General features: G+C 38.6%; 1 protein-coding gene across 1 annotated transcript in view; it reads left to right on the top strand.

Annotated features, from left to right (window-relative positions):
• The first annotated feature begins 3496 nt into the window (after positions 1–3496).
• Positions 3497–18525, top strand: part of LOC106083621 (glucose dehydrogenase [FAD, quinone]) — a 30035-nt gene continuing 15006 nt past the window's right edge. The window contains exons 1-2 of the mRNA XM_013246764.2: positions 3497–3787; positions 3972–4092. Of these exons, the coding sequence (XP_013102218.1) occupies positions 3626–3787; positions 3972–4092 (283 nt within the window). The 5' untranslated portion in view covers positions 3497–3625. The remainder of the gene's footprint in view (positions 3788–3971; positions 4093–18525) is intronic.

The following is an 18525-nucleotide window of genomic DNA, read 5'->3' as shown; positions in this document are numbered from 1 at the left end:
ATCATGAAAAGATGTTACGCTTTCTCTTTGAATTCTTTCTCGGATTTTCAAACTAAGCTGGCTAAATATCATGTTAAGCATAGTATTTTCTGAAAGTTTTTCTGATAGTTGTGCGAAAAGTCGTCGCTTTCTACAAATGAAACTGTCTGTAGTCTCAAACAACTTTTGTTTTTCTTGCGCAATCTCACTGAATATTCGCCAATCTGGTTTTGGAGGTGCAAAGGCTCCTCGTAAAAGATCTACAGCATCATTGAATGTCTTTGCTTCATCCTTGACTCCTTGCCACCAACTGGAAGCGTAGCCTTCTAATAATAGGGGAAGACTAGTGAGTGCCAGAAAGTCTGAAATATTTTCGGCTTCTTTATAGACTAAAATTGTAGCTAAAAAATCTTCTACGTTTGTCGAATTTCGGTTGCCATGAAAACGAGCTGTGCAGTTACTAAATGTCGATTTGACTTCTTGTCTGACGCTTAAACCACTTATGAGTGTTCTGAATTGGGCATCGCTTAAGACCATATTTCGTGAAGCCTCGCTTGTGGTTCCAGAAGAACCTTTTGTACTAGCGCTTGTACTTGCACTTGTACTAGAACTAGTATTTGAATTTGCCTTGGCAACATTCTGAGTGCGGTCCAACTCCATTGCTAATCCACTGTTTAGGGTATCAGTTAAAGATGACGTTGAACGTGGGCTTCGCCTTACAGCCATATATGGTAAAATATATTTTCAAAATAGGGGAACCCTGTTTAAGAGAATCTTCTTCAACCTCGCTGCCTATAGCAATATCACCTCTCTTTATATGGAATATCACTCAAATTCAAAGCAACAACGCAAGCCTTCTTTGCAACGACAACAACGAATGGTCAAACCGATGACTGAGATGATGAATTGCAATAACAACAGAAGCAAATGAAATAATGGTTATGCTGAAGATATGCAACAACAACTACAGAAGCAACAGAAATGATGATCGTGGTGATGATTTGCAACAACAACACTGGTGGGATTTGACGACTAATGCAATTGAGTATCAGCAAGAACGCAATAATGCACTGAAACCAAACCAATGCTGGACAACAACAACAATACTCCAAGAATAATCAGAGCAGTATGGTCGGACAAATGTTTGATGACGTCAGCACCACGTTGAAACCACAGAAATAGTAAAAATCTTATTAATTTTCAGGAAACTTAAGTTTTTGTTGGGCGCCAATTGTAGGGAATGGATGAAGGGTCCAACCCTAGGATATATTAAGGGCAGGATGAAGGGTCCAACCCTAGCAGTTTTGAGGGCAAGATTAAGGGTCCAACCCTAGTGGTTTTATATTTCATTAAATTATGAATTTTATGAACAAATCCTAACCAGACGAAACGTCCTAGCTGGATAATGTTCAGTTTAATTTTATATTTATTTTACGGGCCAAGTCAGACTTAAAAGTCCTAACTTGTCCTCCTATGAGTTTCTTCCGCTTTAAATAATGAGACAACTGTCTTCGTTGAATGCTATTAGAAGAATGATTTTATTTTTAACAAAGTTTAAGACTAAGCCTACAAGTGTTTGACAAACTTAATCTGTTATACACTCAAAACAAAAGAAAACATGTTATACAAACGAGAGTGAGAGTACTCACTATAGATCATATGACAAAACGTATAATAAAGAAAGAGACAAATGCTATTAGGTGAGTGATAATGATTCGAGTGTAAAATTGCAAATGAGAGAATAAATCCATGGTATATAAATCAATGGTATAAGTTAATGTTACAAATGGTAAAAATATCAATGGTATAAATCAAAACTCAAAAGAGTGTTTTAATATTTAACGTTAAAGAGAAATTGGTTACACTCAAGCAAAAATCTAAGTTCAAATAAAATTAAAGTGCATTACGTATAATATCAAAAATATAATTATCTTCAATGTGATTTATATAAAAGCTGCTTCTACAAAACTATTGCCTAATAATTTTCATTTTAGTCCCATATTGACATGCAAATTGCAAACTTTGCCCATGAACATTCCACTAAGAAACAGGGGTAAACTTCTCACATATCAGCTTTTTACCGATTCAGAGCATACTAGGCACGATTGTTGAAAGTCGTAACAGAACACTATGTGCAAAATATCTGTCCGATCAGACAACAATTGCGGCTTATGGGGGCTAAAGATGGCAACTCGATAGATGAAATAGAGGGTGCAGATATTAATCCGGCTCATGCTACAATGAACATACACCTAAGCCAATAATCCTCTCGTTGTACGCTCTAAATAATAAAATGTGGCCTCGAAAAACGAAAATCTAAGTCATGTTTTTCATACCACACCCCTAAGTTGGTTCATGCCTGCAATTTTGTCTTCACTTAAATGCCGCTATCTGTTAGGCATAGGAAATGCTAAAACGTTTCATCATCTCCCCCGCATGTGTGCCGTTATCACACCCAAAGCTATACTGACCTCCTTATTACTTCCTTTCAGTAATATCATCTTCGCCTCAAGATTCGGATCTGCCCATATGACTTTCGTCATCCTACAGACAATTTCGCTTTTCGTAGCCAACGCTTTTAACTAGGACTGCGTCGACCCGAAAATCTTGGAGTTAACCAAGTTTATTGATGGCAGTCCTCTGGCCTTCACTGCCAAAACTTTTGCTCTTTCATTCCCCCTAACTCCGTTAAGGCCCGGTACGGTCGTATTAGTTATCCTATCATCACGAAATATCCACATATAATTTTTTTGCGCATATACGAGCGTAATAAATATTTGCCCGATTTACACTTATAAGGAATGGCACTGCTTAGTTTCATTTAAATCGTTTCTGATTTGGATGTTAAAATGTCAACTTCTTTCCCAACATGTTTTGGTGCAAAATAAAACAAAATACTTAAGACCCAAACTTATTGTGAATTTTGCCATACGTCAATTGAGCTATAACATGCCATAATTCAAAATATTTGTCTAGGTGTGAATAATTTTGATATGCTTCGATGCAAAAACCATAACTGAGTTGTTGGTAGTCGAAAAAAAAACAAAAGACTTAAGACACGAACTCCATAAAATAGCAAGCCTATACCTCCAATTGTTACAAATTGCTTGGGTAATGAGAAAAGACAAATCGTACCGTTACTCCAAATAAAAATTGTGTAAAATAGTGGTAAATAAATAAAGTGCCCAATAAAAATCAATTTAAAAAATTTTTAGGTAAATTATGATTGCATAGAGGTAAGAGGGTGAATGATGTGTCACAAAAGGTTTCACTGGGGGAGTTACCTAACTCACCAGCTGTAGCAAAATTAATGCAAATAGTTTTTTGGTGTCCAACAACAAATTTGGCAGTAATTAGTTATGTAGCTACAGAAAAAAATGTCTTAGTTTTGTTTTAATCACATTTTGTCCAAAAATGCCTATAAATAATAACATAAAACAACCATATAAGCCATATGCAATTTAATTATATTTTTTATTTTTTTACTTTTCAACATTTCGTTACAGATACAGTTTGTTGTAATAAAAAAAAAAATAACAACCAAAAACAACAACAACACGACAATCACCCATAATCACTACCAAAAGCCAGTGAGTTTTTTTTACAACTCAATAAAAGTTCGTCGTTTGTGTTTGTGAGGCTAAACATGGCCCCCGGTTCTTGCGATTGTTTGGTGGGGGTGCCAACCGGACCCACCTTGGCAGCAACATGTGGCGGCAATGCATTTATGTTATTCATGGGTTTGTTGGAAGTATTTGTGCGGTCCCAATGTGATCTTGAGGATCCTTGTGGCCGAGCTAGTTCAAGGGTAAGTATGTAAAAGTGAATGAATAACAATCAGCTGCATATATTTTTGGTAAAAAACTTTATTGAAAATAAAAGAAAATTTATTTTTAAACCCATATAAACATGGCTTGTTTAACAAGATTACATTGGCTGAAATTGTGTATGGATTATTTTTTTATTATACATATCCCTATGTCTTTTTGTAGTTTCGTTCCGAACCCGATTATGAATATGATTTTGTTGTGATTGGTGGCGGCTCAGCCGGTTCTGTGGTTGCCTCACGCTTATCCGAAGTCCCCCAATGGAAGGTGCTGTTAATTGAAGCCGGTAAGTTTGGTCTGCATTGCGTATTTTCCAACATGACGCTAATGACGTCTAGCCAATAGAAAAACTACTAGCCAAACTAGTTTTGTGCTATTTAAAATTAATATGTGTGTGTGTTTGTAGTTGTGTGGTAATATTATATGAAAGCTTTTGAGAGTTTTTGATCTTACCAAAAAAAAGCATAGCAATGACAAGTGTTACCAAGAAAAATGTCACATTGATTTGTCACATGAGAGAAATAAAAAAGATATTCGAATAATTATATTTTATTCCCAAATATTTTTCATTTGTGTCTCCTAATATCCCTGATTGGTCTAAATGTACGCTAGTGTTGTATTTTGGTGGTTTTTGGTTAGGATATTTTGGGGTTGGTCTTTCCTTGTCAAGATCGGATCAAATTCGTACTCATCTTCCATAGATCTGTTATTTTAGTATCATTCTTGTTCGTAAATTGTATTTACTTGAGTTGTTGTTGTAACAGCTCGATTGCTAAGTTTTGATAAATAACATGATGCGGGATCTCTGTGACTTGGATGGGGTGCATCCAGTGGAATCTGGTAGTAAGTCGAGGAGAATTGGCAGATATTACGTGTGTTGTGTGCTCTCAGGTTATACGCAGAAGATACATTAAGCACGTTGCGATTAATCCCAGCTCAATAGGAATTGAGGCGTCTACATTTGCCAAACATGAACATACCATTAAGGAACAGAGGTACTCTCACATATCAATGAGTGTTGTCCTGCTTTTTATAGCCGAGCCCGAAGGACATGCTGCAATGCTACACCTCTTTCGGGAGAAGTTTTAACATGACATAGTACCTCACAAATGTCGGCAGCATAAGAAGGGGATAACCAGCGCTTACAATTTTTTTCTTATGTTCCCGCCAGAATTCGAACACAGGCGTCAAGCTCCATAGACGGACTTGCTAACCTCTGCGATGAAGTAGCCTTTTAACAAAGCGGAAATTCGAAATGCTCAGATACCCACCACCAAAGGATGTGGGTTATTAAATTCTTCATTCCATTTGCAACACATCGGAACATCCATTTTCGGCCCTATAACGTAAGGTTAGGTTGAAACGAGGTTAGCAGATTAATATCTGCACTATGCCACTATAGACATAGCTCCTAAGCCTGTAATCGGCTTGTTGTGAGCTATTAAAACTAAAAAATAGTACCCTCGAAAAAGAAAATTTTAAGTAAGGAATTCCGAGGAATTCCGTACTACTTACAAAATCCTTAATTGTTTGCCATACCACTCCCCTAAGTTGGTTCATGTCTGGTATCGTGTCCCCACCTAAGTACCGCTATCAGTTAGCCGCAAAAGTCGGGTAATGACAAAGGAAATGCTCCAACGTCTCATCATCTTCCCCGCATGCCCTACACATTCCGCAAGGATTTTATATAAGTGAGCTCGTAGTCCTATGTGTCCCGTTATGCTACCAATAGCTATACTGACCTCCTTCTTACTTCCATTCAGTAATAGCCTCTTCTTCTCACGATCAGGGTCTCCCCATAGGATTTTCGCCGTCCTACCTACCGTTTCGCTGTTCCACAATGTCACATGCGCTTTTTTCACCCACTCTCTTAAGTCGGACTGCGTCGAACCGAAAGGCTTCGGGTTAACCAAGTTTATTGAAGGCAGTTCTCTGGTCTTCACCGCCAAATCGTCTGCCCTTTCATTCCCCCTTACTGCGTTAAGGCCCGGCACCCATACGATGTGGATTTTGCCATTCTCAGGGAAGGCGTTAATCTCCTTCTTAGACTGCAAGACTGTTCGTAACCTTACCCTCCTGGTTGTTATTGCCCTTATGGCCATTTTACTGTCCGTAAAGATGTTCACACCTGACGTCCTCGCGTTAGCACCACACCACCTCACGCTTTCCGTGGTCGCCGGGATCTCCGCCTGCAGGACCGTATTATGGTCAGGCAGTCTAAAAAAGATCTCAGTTCCTGGGTTCTCAATGTAAACCCCCAGGCCCACTCTGTCCTCTAGCTTTGATCCATCCGTGTAGCAGGTCGGTCTTCCAAATGGCAATACTAGGGTTCCGTCAATCCAATACTGTGCCGCTGGCAGCAGTGTCTCGCACTCGATCTCAAGGTTCATCTCAGGTATCCGATCGGAAACATCTTTCATTCCTTAAAGGTTTCCTATTGTCGCCTCGATTATTCAGCGATGGTATGAGCTCCCATCGCTGTAAGTCTTGTAGCAGCAGTGGTTGCCTCACGGCCTAGTGGGCGTGGTCCTCATCGCTCCGCCTATGTCAAGACAACATGTTCTCTGAACCTGTTGTATGGTCATAACGTAGCACTTTTTCTCCATAGCAGTCCACTAAACTACTGAAGGGTAAGTTAGTATTGGTCTAATCACGCTTCTGTAGCGACAGTGGACTTTCTTTGGATTCAGGCCCAACTTGGAGCTTACGACCCGTCTACATAGTGCCCAACATCCAATTCAGTATCATGTCCAAGATCACACCTAAGTATTTGACCTTGTCAGATATCAAAATCGTCTTATTGATCGTGGTGCGTTAAATTGGCCCACCTTTGTCTTCCTCGTGAACAGGCATAATTCAGTTTTCTCTGGGTTAATATTTAGACCTCTGAGTCTAGCCCAGTCATATGTCATATGCAAGACCTTTTCGGCCCTTCTGTATAGCTGGTACGGATCCTTACCTCTTAGAAGTATTATAACATCATCTGCGTAGCAGACGGGTTCAAATCCCTTCTCAGTCAGTATCCGTAATTGGTCACCCATAGGAGTGGCGATAAAATTACCCCCTGTGACTTGCCTTGTGCCACTTTCTCCCTTATATTTATGTCATGGGACACAATTTATCCACATGTTCCTTAGCATATGGTTTATCCAGTCTCTAAGGACCCGGTCCACCCGGTACTTGTCTAAGGATTGGTCATGTCGGCATCGAAGGATTATTCTATTTTATGCACAACCTAGTGTAGGCCAGTCTCCACCGACTTTCCCTTGACATAGACATGCTGTTTGTATTTGACCAGTTCGCTGGATATCCTACTCTTATCATGATGTCCACAACACGTTACATGGTGTTGAGAAGAAAGGGCGTAAGGCTTATAGATCTGTAGGCTTTTGGTATTGCATAACTTGCCTTGCCGGGATTGGGTATAAATACCACCCTTGCCCCCTGCTAGGCTTTCGGGGTATATGCAAATACTAGGCACACTGTGAAAATTTTGATTTTGCTAAGAATTTAATTACAATTATGTCCTTAAGAAAATTAAATTTGAGGCGACCCTGGGCTAAGGTAAATTTCAAACAGTTATCTCTATCCGTTCTCAAATGGCATATTTTTTACTATTTTTTTTTTCGTTTCTATTCCACTGTGTGATGTATTATTAAGGGCAGCCTGTTCAGATTTAAATCCCGAGCCGAATTAAGCATGTCTCTTAACCATAGGATCAGTCATACTAAACCTTTCAATAAATTTGAGAATGATGCGCCAAAAAGCCGTACTACCCGATTTCGCTGAAATTTAGCCCAATATGTAAGGATCATCGATATTCTTGCCTAAATCGAACAATTTTTTGATATAGCTGAGCCGCATTTATTACCCGATTTCGCTGAAATTCAACAGAAATTGTATCCTTGCCAAATATAATCTAAATTGGTTTGTTGTTGTTGTAGCAGTATGTTGAACACCGAGGCGGCATCCCTTGCCGATGAAGGACTCCATCGGATCAATCCGGTACGTACAACTGGCTGCCATGGAATTGATTTGTATTTGAATATGGCAGCCAATATACCGATCTCCCGATTAAAAGTATTGAATTTATGAAATCAGCATTAATTTCCCGACTTTGCTGAAATTTGGCACAGTTGTTTAAGGACTCTCAATATACGAGCCGAATACGGTCTCAATCGGACAATATTTTGATAAAGCTGCCATATTTACCGATCTCTCGTTTTAAGGTGCGGCAGACGTTAAATTGGAAGAAATGCGAATTTATCCAACGATTTTACAAAATTTTTCACAGTGAGCTGTAGAAGGTCCTTCAACGTCCGTGTCGAGTTTAATCTAGATCGGTCAATATTTCGATACAGATTTTCGATAAAAATTTTGGCACAGTGAGTTGTGTAATATCCGTGCCGAATACAGTCTAGATCGAACTATGTTTTGATATAGTTGTCACATATATCGATCTCCCGATTTAAGAGGCCCAAGACGTAAAGTTGGAAGAAATCCCTATCATTTTTCCTGAAATTTGGCACAGTTAGCTGCCTTAGGCCTTTCAATGGCCGTGCCGAGTTTGGTCTAGATGGGACTATATTTGGATATATGTAGCTGTCATGTGTACCAATCGCCCCGATTTAAAGTCTTGGATCCGTAAAATGCGAATTTATTACTTTTGATTATTTTGATGAATTTTTCATTGTGAGTTGTGTTAGGTCCCTCGATATTCGTGCCGAGTATTGTCGAGATCGGAAATATAGCTGCCATATATACCGATAAACAGATGTAAGGTCTTTTACCCATAAAAGCCGCATTAATAATCCGATTTCGTCGAAACTTCAAACAGTAGGTTATGTTAGGAGTTAGAAGCCACCGTAACGCAAAGGTTGGCATGTCCTTTTACGGCGCTTATAGCCTGGGATCGAATCCTGGCGAGAACATCAGAAAACAATTTTGTGGGTTGGTTATACCTTACTTATGCTGCACAGTGGGATAGAATTGAACAAGTTAACGCGTGCTAACTTCGGTTATAGTTATACAAAATAAATTAAGTTATAGGGCATATATTTATTCTAGGAACTAGGAACGGTACAAGGATGATCCAAACACCGGTTTACATGGGAGCTATATCAGGTTATACAATAGACTGATTTTGGCCGTACTTGGCACAGTTGTTGGAAGTCATAACAAAACACTACATGAAAAATTACAGCCAAATCGGACAAAAAAAGTTAAATCGGGAGATCGGTTTATATAGGAGCTATGTCAGGTTATAGAAGGCTTTAAATCGTACTTAGCAAAGTTGTTGAAAGTCATAACAAAACACTGAATGCAAAATTTCAGCCAAATCGGCTTGTAAAGGCTCAGGAAGTCTAATAGGGCGATCGGTTTATATGGGATCTATACCAGGTTATAGACCGATTCGGATCGTACTTAACACAGTTTGTGGGAGTTATAACCGAACACCATGTAAAAAATTTCAGCCAAATCTGATGAAAATTGAGGCTCCCAGGGGCTCAAGAAATCAAATCGGGAGATCGGTTTATATGGGAGCTATATCAGGTTCTTGACCGATTTGAACCGTACTTGGCACAGTTGTTGGAAGTCATAACATAATACTACATGCAAAATTTCAGATAAATCGGTCAAAAATTTTAGATTTTATGGGCTCAAGAATTCAAATCGGGAGATCGGTTTATATGGGAGCTATATCGCGTTCTTGACCGATTTGAACCGTACTTGGCACAGTTGTTGGAAGTCATAACATAATACTACATGCAAAATTTCAGATAAATCGGACAAAAATTGTGGTTTTCATGGGCTCGAGAATTCAAATCGGGAGATCGGTTTATATGGAAGCTATATCCGATATGGACTATTTGCAATCCCCAATGGCCTACATCAATATAAAGTGTCTGTGCAAAATTTCAAGCGGCTAGCTTTACGCGTTCGCTCTCTATCTTGATTTCGACTGACGAACCGACGGACATGGCTTGATCGATTCAGAAAGACGAAACGATTAAGAATATATTGGGTTGCCCAAAAAGTAATTGCGGATTTTTTAAAAGAAAGTAAATGCATTTTTAATAAAACTTAATATGAACTTTAATCAAATATACTTTTTTTACATTATTTTTTTCTAAAGCAAGCTAAAAGTAACAGCTGATAACTGACAGACAAAAGAATGCAATTACAGAGTCACAAGCTGTGAAAAAATTTGTCAACGCCGACTATATGAAAAATCCGCAATTACTTTTTGGGCAACCCAATATGTACTTTATGGGGTCTTAGACGAATATTTGGAGGTGTTACAAAAAGAATGACTATTTAGTATGCCTCCACCCTATGGTTGTGGGTATAAAAAACTATTTAAAAAATATGCCATATGAGAACAGATAGAGATAACTCTTCGAAACGGTTGGAGCTGAGGTATTATCGAGATCATGTGCAAAATTTCAAAGCCCTAAGTGGTCTGGGCGCCTCTTGGCAGAGCACTTCAGTTGCCATTTCGGGTTGCCAACTTCATTCGTTAACCGATTTTCAAAATTCTCTTTTTGCTGAATAGTGCTAAAAAATCCCTTTCGTAAATCGCAAAATACAAAACCAATCTCAAAATTTCAAAAAATTAAAAAAAAAATCGAATATTCCCGAAACCAGTGGAGAAATTGTATACCTCTAGCTGACTTTTTAATGGGGATTTTTGAACACTATCCTCTACTTCAACCGTTTCGAATGTCAAAGAGTTATCTTTAGCAGTTCTCAAATGGCATATTTTTTTCTATTTTTTTTTCGACTTTCTCCCACTGTGCCACAATTGTGCGATACTATGCCATGTAAAAAAATCTACCCAAAGAGCTGTCGCACTGTAGCACGCCGTTTTGACTCGCTATTAAAAAGTAGGTCCCTTATCATTAAACTTGAATTGGACAACACTCATTAAATGTGGGAAATTTGGCCCTGTTCCTTAATGGAATGTACATGGGAAAATTTGCAGTTATGTAAAGCCACTCGATGTTCGTACCGTTTGGTCCAGATCAGATCATATTTTGATATATTTAGCTGCTGTGCGACATTTGTGAGATACTATGCCATGTAAAAAATTCTACCCAAAGAGCTGTCGCACTGTAGCACGCCGTTTGGACTCGCTATTAAAAAGTAGGTCCCTTATCATTAAACTTGAATGGGACAGCTCTCATTGAATGTGAGAAGTTTGGCGTTGTTCCTTAATGAAATGTTCATGGGGACAATTGGCGGTAATGTAAAGCCACTCAATGTTCGTACCGATTGGTTCAGATCAGATCAGATTATATTTTGATATATGCAGCTGCGATGGAGGTGATGAGTTTCCAAAGTTCGGCTCGGCCAAACTTAATGCCTTTTTACTTCTTCCATTTTATGTCACTACGACTCATTCAACAATACAAACGTTGTTGCATTAAAGCCACCACCATATACCTAATACATATTTTTGGTCTAGTGATGACAACAAGTGTAGTGATTTTTAATTCAATTTACTATCTCTAATGCTATTGAGCCTAAGCGATTTTCTTAAGCTAAGCTTAGTTCAAACACAATTTGTCAGCTTAAAAATTGCCTACATGGGCCTATGGGCTTACGACCGGTCCTACTCAAAGTGTTTGAATGAAGCAATAACAGATCGTGGCGACATTATCAACTGTCTTGTCAGTGTAAATGTCAACCTGTCATCGGTGACGAACTAGAAGTAACCACAAACAAACAAACAAGGGGGAGATGCAATCGAATTCAAGACCATTTAAGGTATTGTGGTCTTCTTCTCTGTGTTGCATAAAGCAAAAAAGAAACAAAAAAAAACAATCGATCAACTTGGTAACTTGCCAGGAATGTTATGCAATCAGTTGGTGTTGAGAGATAGAGAAAGTATTTTTACGGCATTGGGCCAACTGGTATTTAATAATGTCAAATGTAATTAAGATGTAATTAAGCTTGCCTCTTATATGGATAATACGGCCATTAGCCATTTAAACACTAGACTTGATCGAATGACAATGTTAATGTGACAAGATGAAATATCAATTAGTTGAGCATTTGTATGCATGCAAACTAAAGATGATAAAGGAATTAATGTTCTAACAGTTTGCTGAAAATCCAACACAATTAAGCTGGTTATTAAACAAAAGACTTAAGACACAAACTTTGAAAAATTATGGGGTTGCCCAAAAAGTAATTGCGGATTTTTTAAAAGAAAGTAAATGCATTTTTAATAAAACTTAGAATGAACTTTAATCAAATATACTTTTTTAACACTTTTTTCTAAAGCAAGCTAAAAGTAACAGCTGATAACTGACGGAAGAAAGAATGCAATTACAGAGTCACAAACTGTGAAAAAATTTGTCAACGCCGACTATATGAAAAATCCGCAATTACTTTTTGGGCAACCCAATATAAATGGTAACCATCTCAAAGGTTTGTGCTCTAAGTCTTTTGGTTAGATCCCTCTCTCTCTCTCACACTCTCTTTTCTTGGCAATATTTCAACAAATTATAATTACCACTGTATAAGTATTAATCAAGAAAACCTCAAACGCCATTTATTAGTTATTAACTCTTATATTGTGTAAAAAATGCAAAAAAGTGAAAAAAGTACAAAAAATTAAAAAAAAACTGCCATACTTAAATTAAATGACATAAAACCATTAAATTCAATTTTTATTGCGAACTCTTGTCAACTATTCAAACAGACAGAAGGCAGCAGACACACTCGTTGGTTGGCTGGCTGACTGCCTGGATGACTTGTTGTCCGTCTCCATAGACTCCACATGTCGTGTGAATGGTGGTTACACATTTATATGTCACATCAATGGACGGATGTTTAATTTTTATTGTTATCATTATCTACATAGTGCGCCAAACGATAATACCATCAAAACACGCTACCCCGATAAGATAAAAAATTATTTAATAAAACATTAATTTTATTATATTGTGGTGTTGGTGTGCCGGTGCTGGTTTTCAGCTCGACATTGACAGCTGATGTACCCACAGATGTCTCCCACCTGTTGGTGAGAATGACCACTGAAGTGACGATACAGCAAAAGTGTTACTTTTTATACCCACCACCATAGGATGGGGGTACACTAATTTCGCCATTTGTAACTCATCGAAATATTGATCTGAGACCCAACAAGGTATATATTTTCTTGATCGTATTAATCGACAAAGAACGCGATTTCCGTCCGTCCGTCTGTCTGTCTGTCTGTCAAAAGTACGCCAACTTTTGAAGGAGTAAAGCTAGGTGTTTGAAATTTTGCACAAATACTTCTTATTAGTGCAGGTCGGTTGGAATTGTAAATAGGCCAAATCGGACCATGTTTTGGTTTAGCTGCCATATAAAATGATCTCGGATTCTCATATGATTTGGCTGAAATTTTCTCCTATGACCTTCACCATACCTGTCAAATCTGGTCGGAATCGGTTCATAGCGTGACATAGCTCCCATATAAACCGTTCTACCTATTCTTCCTATAAGGCCGAATTCTTATCCGATTTGTTTGAAACTTCCCACGTAGCTTTTTGTTATGATTTCCAACAACTGTGCCAAGTTTGGTCCAAATCGACTCACAATCTAATATAGCTGCCATATAAACCGATCTCGGATCTAGACTGCTGGAGCTTCTAGAGTGCGCAAATCGTATACGCTGTGGCTGAAGTTTTGCTTACAGTTGTCTGTTATGACTTTCAACAACTGTACTAAGTATGGTCTTAATCGGTCCATAACCTTATACAGCTGCCACATAAACCGATCTAGGAACTAGAATTCTCGGGACTCTAAAGTGCGCAATTATTATCGGATTTAGCTAAAATTTTTGAAAAAGTGCTGTACCACTATTCCTGATAGAACCGATTGGAACTACGATATCCCTGGTAACCGAAGTTACATAGACCTCTATATGAATGGTTCCAAACTTAACGACCAGGTGGGCTTTGTGCTACACCCACAAAGATCTAGAACTGGTCATATAGAAAACATTACCCGACCACTGAAAGTGTGTATCAATAGGAGATCCTTGCACTTAAGGAAGTGGTGGAATGGCTAAGATATAATATCATTACGACGACTGGGATAAATATCTTCTCAGACAGTCATGCAGCCATTAAATCCCTGGATAACGTATTTCTGAACACAAAAAACCGCCCTCGACTGACGCAGATCTCTCGTCGAGATGGCTGAACAATTCAATTTTCACCTGTTCTGGATCCCGGGCCACAGAGATATTCAGGAAATTGTAAAGCGGATGAGCTTGCGAGACTAGGAACTACCCTACACATTCCAGGGATATTGGAATCTGTGGGTGTGCCTCTAGCGACATGTAAGCTAAGAGTTCAGGACCAGGCCCGAAGAACAATGAATGATAGATGGTCACAAAGAGGTGGCTGTGAGCATTCCAAAACTATTTGGCCTAATTTAGACTTCAAGGGTTCTACTGCTTTGCTGTAATTGGCTAGAAAAGACATCTCAGCCATTGTGTCCGCCAAGACAGGTCACTGTCTAATCGGAAAACGTGCTGACAGACTGAAAGGTGCCAGCAACGACATTTGCAGAAGCTGTGAGGACATCGAAGAAGATCGAAGCAATCAGAAGGAGTTCCACTTTAAGTTCTCATTTCTTTGAGAACCTGTCCGATTTAGCGGATGTGAACAATTGCAAGTTATTGGGCTTTTTAAAGCGATCTGGATGGTTCAACGGTAGGAACTAGAAGGCATCTTCCTTCTTCTGTTTCTGTGGTATCACAATGGACGAAAACGTCTTAGTGAGTCTGATGGCAGACTGCCACTTATTACGATTTGACTGAAATTTTGTACAATGACATTTCCTATGACCTTCAACATACGTGCCAAATCTAGTCTGAATCGGTCCATAACCTGATACAGCTCCCATATAGACCGATTTCCCGATTTTACTTTTTGAGCGCCTATGGGGTCGAATTCTTATCCAATTTGGCTGAAATTTCGCTCAATGACTTCCAATATGGAAGTCATTCAAACCAAGAATGGTTGGAATCGTTCGATAACCTGATATGGCTCCAATAGCATGGAAATTTGTATTCCTTATCCTTTTTTTGCCTATAAAGAGATACCGGGCAAAGAACTTAACGATCAATAGTGGGGGATATATAAGATTCAACCCGGCTGAACAAGCTTTTACTTGTTATACCTACAACCATATGATTGGAAGGTCCATTGTGACGCCATAGAAACAGAAGAGGGAAGATGCCTTCTAGTTCCTAATATTGAAATAGACAGATCATTTAAAAAACCCAACAACTTGAGAATTTTAACATTCGCTAATTCAGATAAATCCTCAAAGAAATTAGAGCTTAAAATGGAAATCCTTCTGCCTGACAGAGCAGGTCACACACACATAACAGAAGTTTTATAGTCTCCACTTTCTTTCACTGCAGAAATCGTTAGTTCAAACATTTACGGCCTAGATCACTAACATTTGTTCGCTTTTTGTCACTCGATTCGTTCACCAATTTCATTGGAAACAGCTGATTTTATAAAGGGAAAACAGGTATTTTCATTTAATTGGCGGACGAATCGGAAGACAAAACGAAAAAAATTGTGGTATAGACAGTTAGTCTATCAGCATGTTTTCCAATGAAATAAACCTCTGTTTTAACCCACAATAGCAAAGTGGAGGATCTCTTCAAGTTAAGATTAGTTAACAACCCTCAATTTTGTAACCATCAGTCAAAACGAAAAAAAAAATTTGTGGTATAGACAGTTAGTCTATTAGCATATTTTCCAATAGGACAATGACCTGTTATGACGGACACAAGGAAATAGACCTCTGTTTTAACCAACAACAGCAAAGTGGAAGACCTCTTCAAGTTAAGATTGAGCCACATAATCTTGGAGCGTTAACAACCCTCAATTTGTAACCATCAGTCACTCGTTGCCATACGGGTCTCATCCTGAAGACATAGCTCACATGTCGCTAGAGGCATATCCGCAGTTTCCAGTTCACCTGGAATGAGTTACGTAGTTCATAGACTCGTAAGATAGTCTGCTCTACAATTCCCTGGGATAACTCTGTTGCTTTTCTTGCCATTTCAAAGCTGTTGTCGAGATCTGTATCTTTCAAACTCTCCAGAATCTTTAGCATAGAGAATGACAGACTAATAGAAGGGAAATATTTGCTTTCGTGTGGCACGATTTTCGAGCTTTTTGAATGACCTTCGTGTCCCTCTATCCCACAGGCTTATACACACCAAGTCAACTTATTGTAGTTTATTATTTTCTGTGAAAAAAATTTATTTATGACTTATTGATTTAAAAAATGACTGCAGCCCATTGAAGGTTACAGCGACTTGGCTTGTATTGTTTGGCGGGTTGTTGAGAGCTTTATTCCCATGCTGATAGAATTGGTTCGGCGAAGCTCATCACGTTCATCTACTTCGGTCGAGAAATTTGGGTTCATATTAGATAAGTAATGCGAATGCGTCTTGATGGTTGAACGGAGGACCTTCTGTGCGCTGCGAAAATCAGAAGTGAGCGATTGTTGCGGAATATGTTTTCGGTATGAACTCTGAAGCCTAAACAGTCCACATTCGTTTGGTTGGCGTATATATATTCGGCGATACTATGAAGATACTATGAACCTCAATGATCATGAGAAGGCGGTCTGAGGCAAGGGTGAGATCCTCCATCATGTCGTCCTTCTGGGAGAGTCTTCATATTTGATGCAGAAAGTAGAGCCGTCTATTTGTTATGCCAGTGCTGGACATATCTGGTAATCATTGCGTTCGTAACTATGATAGAGCGTATAAAAATAGTTCAAGAAACATGCCGAATGCCATTCATGGTAGAGATTCTCTCAGCTTTGTCTTACCACCATTAACGGGTGTTAAAAGCAGCTACCGCAGGTGACCCTATGGAGAGATCAGTAGCCAGTAGCACTTAGCTAAGTTAAATCCACTCAAACCCCTTACCTACAATAGTATTAGAAATTTTTATCATTTAAACAATCTTTCATTATGTTGTGTTGTGATCTCTATATGTTAATGTAAATCATTAATTTAGCATAATCAAAAACAAAATAAAAGTCAACAAAAGTTATGATTTCAATTCAATGTATGCATACATTTTGTTTCTTAGTAATGCTTTGAGATGAGATGAATATAAAGCGAAGATTATGTTAAAAGTTAATTAACTTATGAGTTCAGTAGCTTCTCATAGATTTTATCACATATTCATTAGTACCCAAACAAACTTTTATTTTCAATATTACTTTCACCTTCGTTGGATGGCGAAGTAAAATTTCTTTTAAAGTAATTGTAAAGCAACTGCTTTGAATATTCAGAATTAGAAATGATTAAATTAAAATTTCAAGTTTTATTGATGTCTTAATAGCAAGGCTTAAGAATAAGCCTTCAAAGTCAGCAGGGTGCTGTATATATTTACAATAAATAAGGATTTATCTTTAAAAAGAAGTAAGAGCGTGCTAAGTTCGGCCGGGCCGAATCTTATATACCCTCCACCATGGTCGCATCTGTCGAGTTCTTTGCGCAGTAAATGTTTTTAGAAAAACAAAGTATAATGAATAAGGACGGAGGAGCAGCTACATCAAGTTATAGTCCGATTCGGGGCTCAAGAAGCGAAATCGAGAGATCGGTTTATATGGGAGCTTTATCAAGCTATAGATCGATTCTGACCATTTTGCACACGTATGTTGAAGGCCATGGGAGTAGCCGTTCTACAAAATTTGTGTCAAATCGGATGAGAATTGCGCTCTCTAGAGGCTCAAGAAGTCAAGACCCAATGTCGGTTTATATGGCAGCTGTATCAGGTATTGGACCGATTAGGACCATACTTCGCACAGTTATTGGAAGTGACTTCAAAACACTAAGTGCAAAATTTCAGTCAAATCGAACGAGAATTGCGCCCTTTAGAGGAGGGCTATATCAGGTTATGGACCTATTTGAACCATCCTTCGCACAAATGTTGGAAGTGATGCCAAAACACTATGTGCAAAATTTCAGTCAAATCGGACGAGAATTGCGACCTCTAGAGGCTCAAGAAGTCAAGACCGGTTTATATGGCAGCTATATCAGGTTATGGACCGATTAGGACCATAATTCGCACAGTTGTTGGAAGTGTGCAAAATTCCAGTCAAATCGGACGAGAATTGCGTCCTCTAGAGACAAAATGGTACGACGATCAGGAATATATATACATTATGGGGTCTTAGACGCACATTTCGAGGTGTTACAAACAAAATGACGAAATTAGTACACCCCCATCCTATGGTGGAGTGCTAAGTTCGGCCGGCCCGAATTTTCTATACCCTCCATAATGGATCGCATTTGTTAAGTTCTTTAGCCGATATCTCTTCATAGACAAACAAAGGATAATGGATAAGAATTTCTATACCATTTCAGCTATACCAAGTTATGAACCGATTGGGGCCATACTTGGTTGGGCTATTGGAGACCAAAGTGGAATTCATTGTGCAAAATTTCAGTCAATTCGGATAAGAACGGCGCCCTGTAATAGCTCAAGAAATACAATTAGGGAGATTTTTTTACATGGAAGCTATACAAGGTTACGGGTCGATTCAGGCCACATTTGACACGTACGTTAAAGGTCATACAAGAAGTTGTTGTGCAAAATTTCAGCCAAATTGGATAAGAATTGCTTTCTCTGGAGGCTCGAGTAGTATAATAGGGAGATCGGTTATATTGGCG

This window comes from Stomoxys calcitrans, chromosome 2, assembly GCF_963082655.1.
Source record: "Stomoxys calcitrans chromosome 2, idStoCalc2.1, whole genome shotgun sequence".
NCBI classification, from domain to species: domain Eukaryota; kingdom Metazoa; phylum Arthropoda; class Insecta; order Diptera; family Muscidae; genus Stomoxys; species Stomoxys calcitrans.
This window is presented reverse-complemented; position numbering and strand designations above follow the sequence as displayed.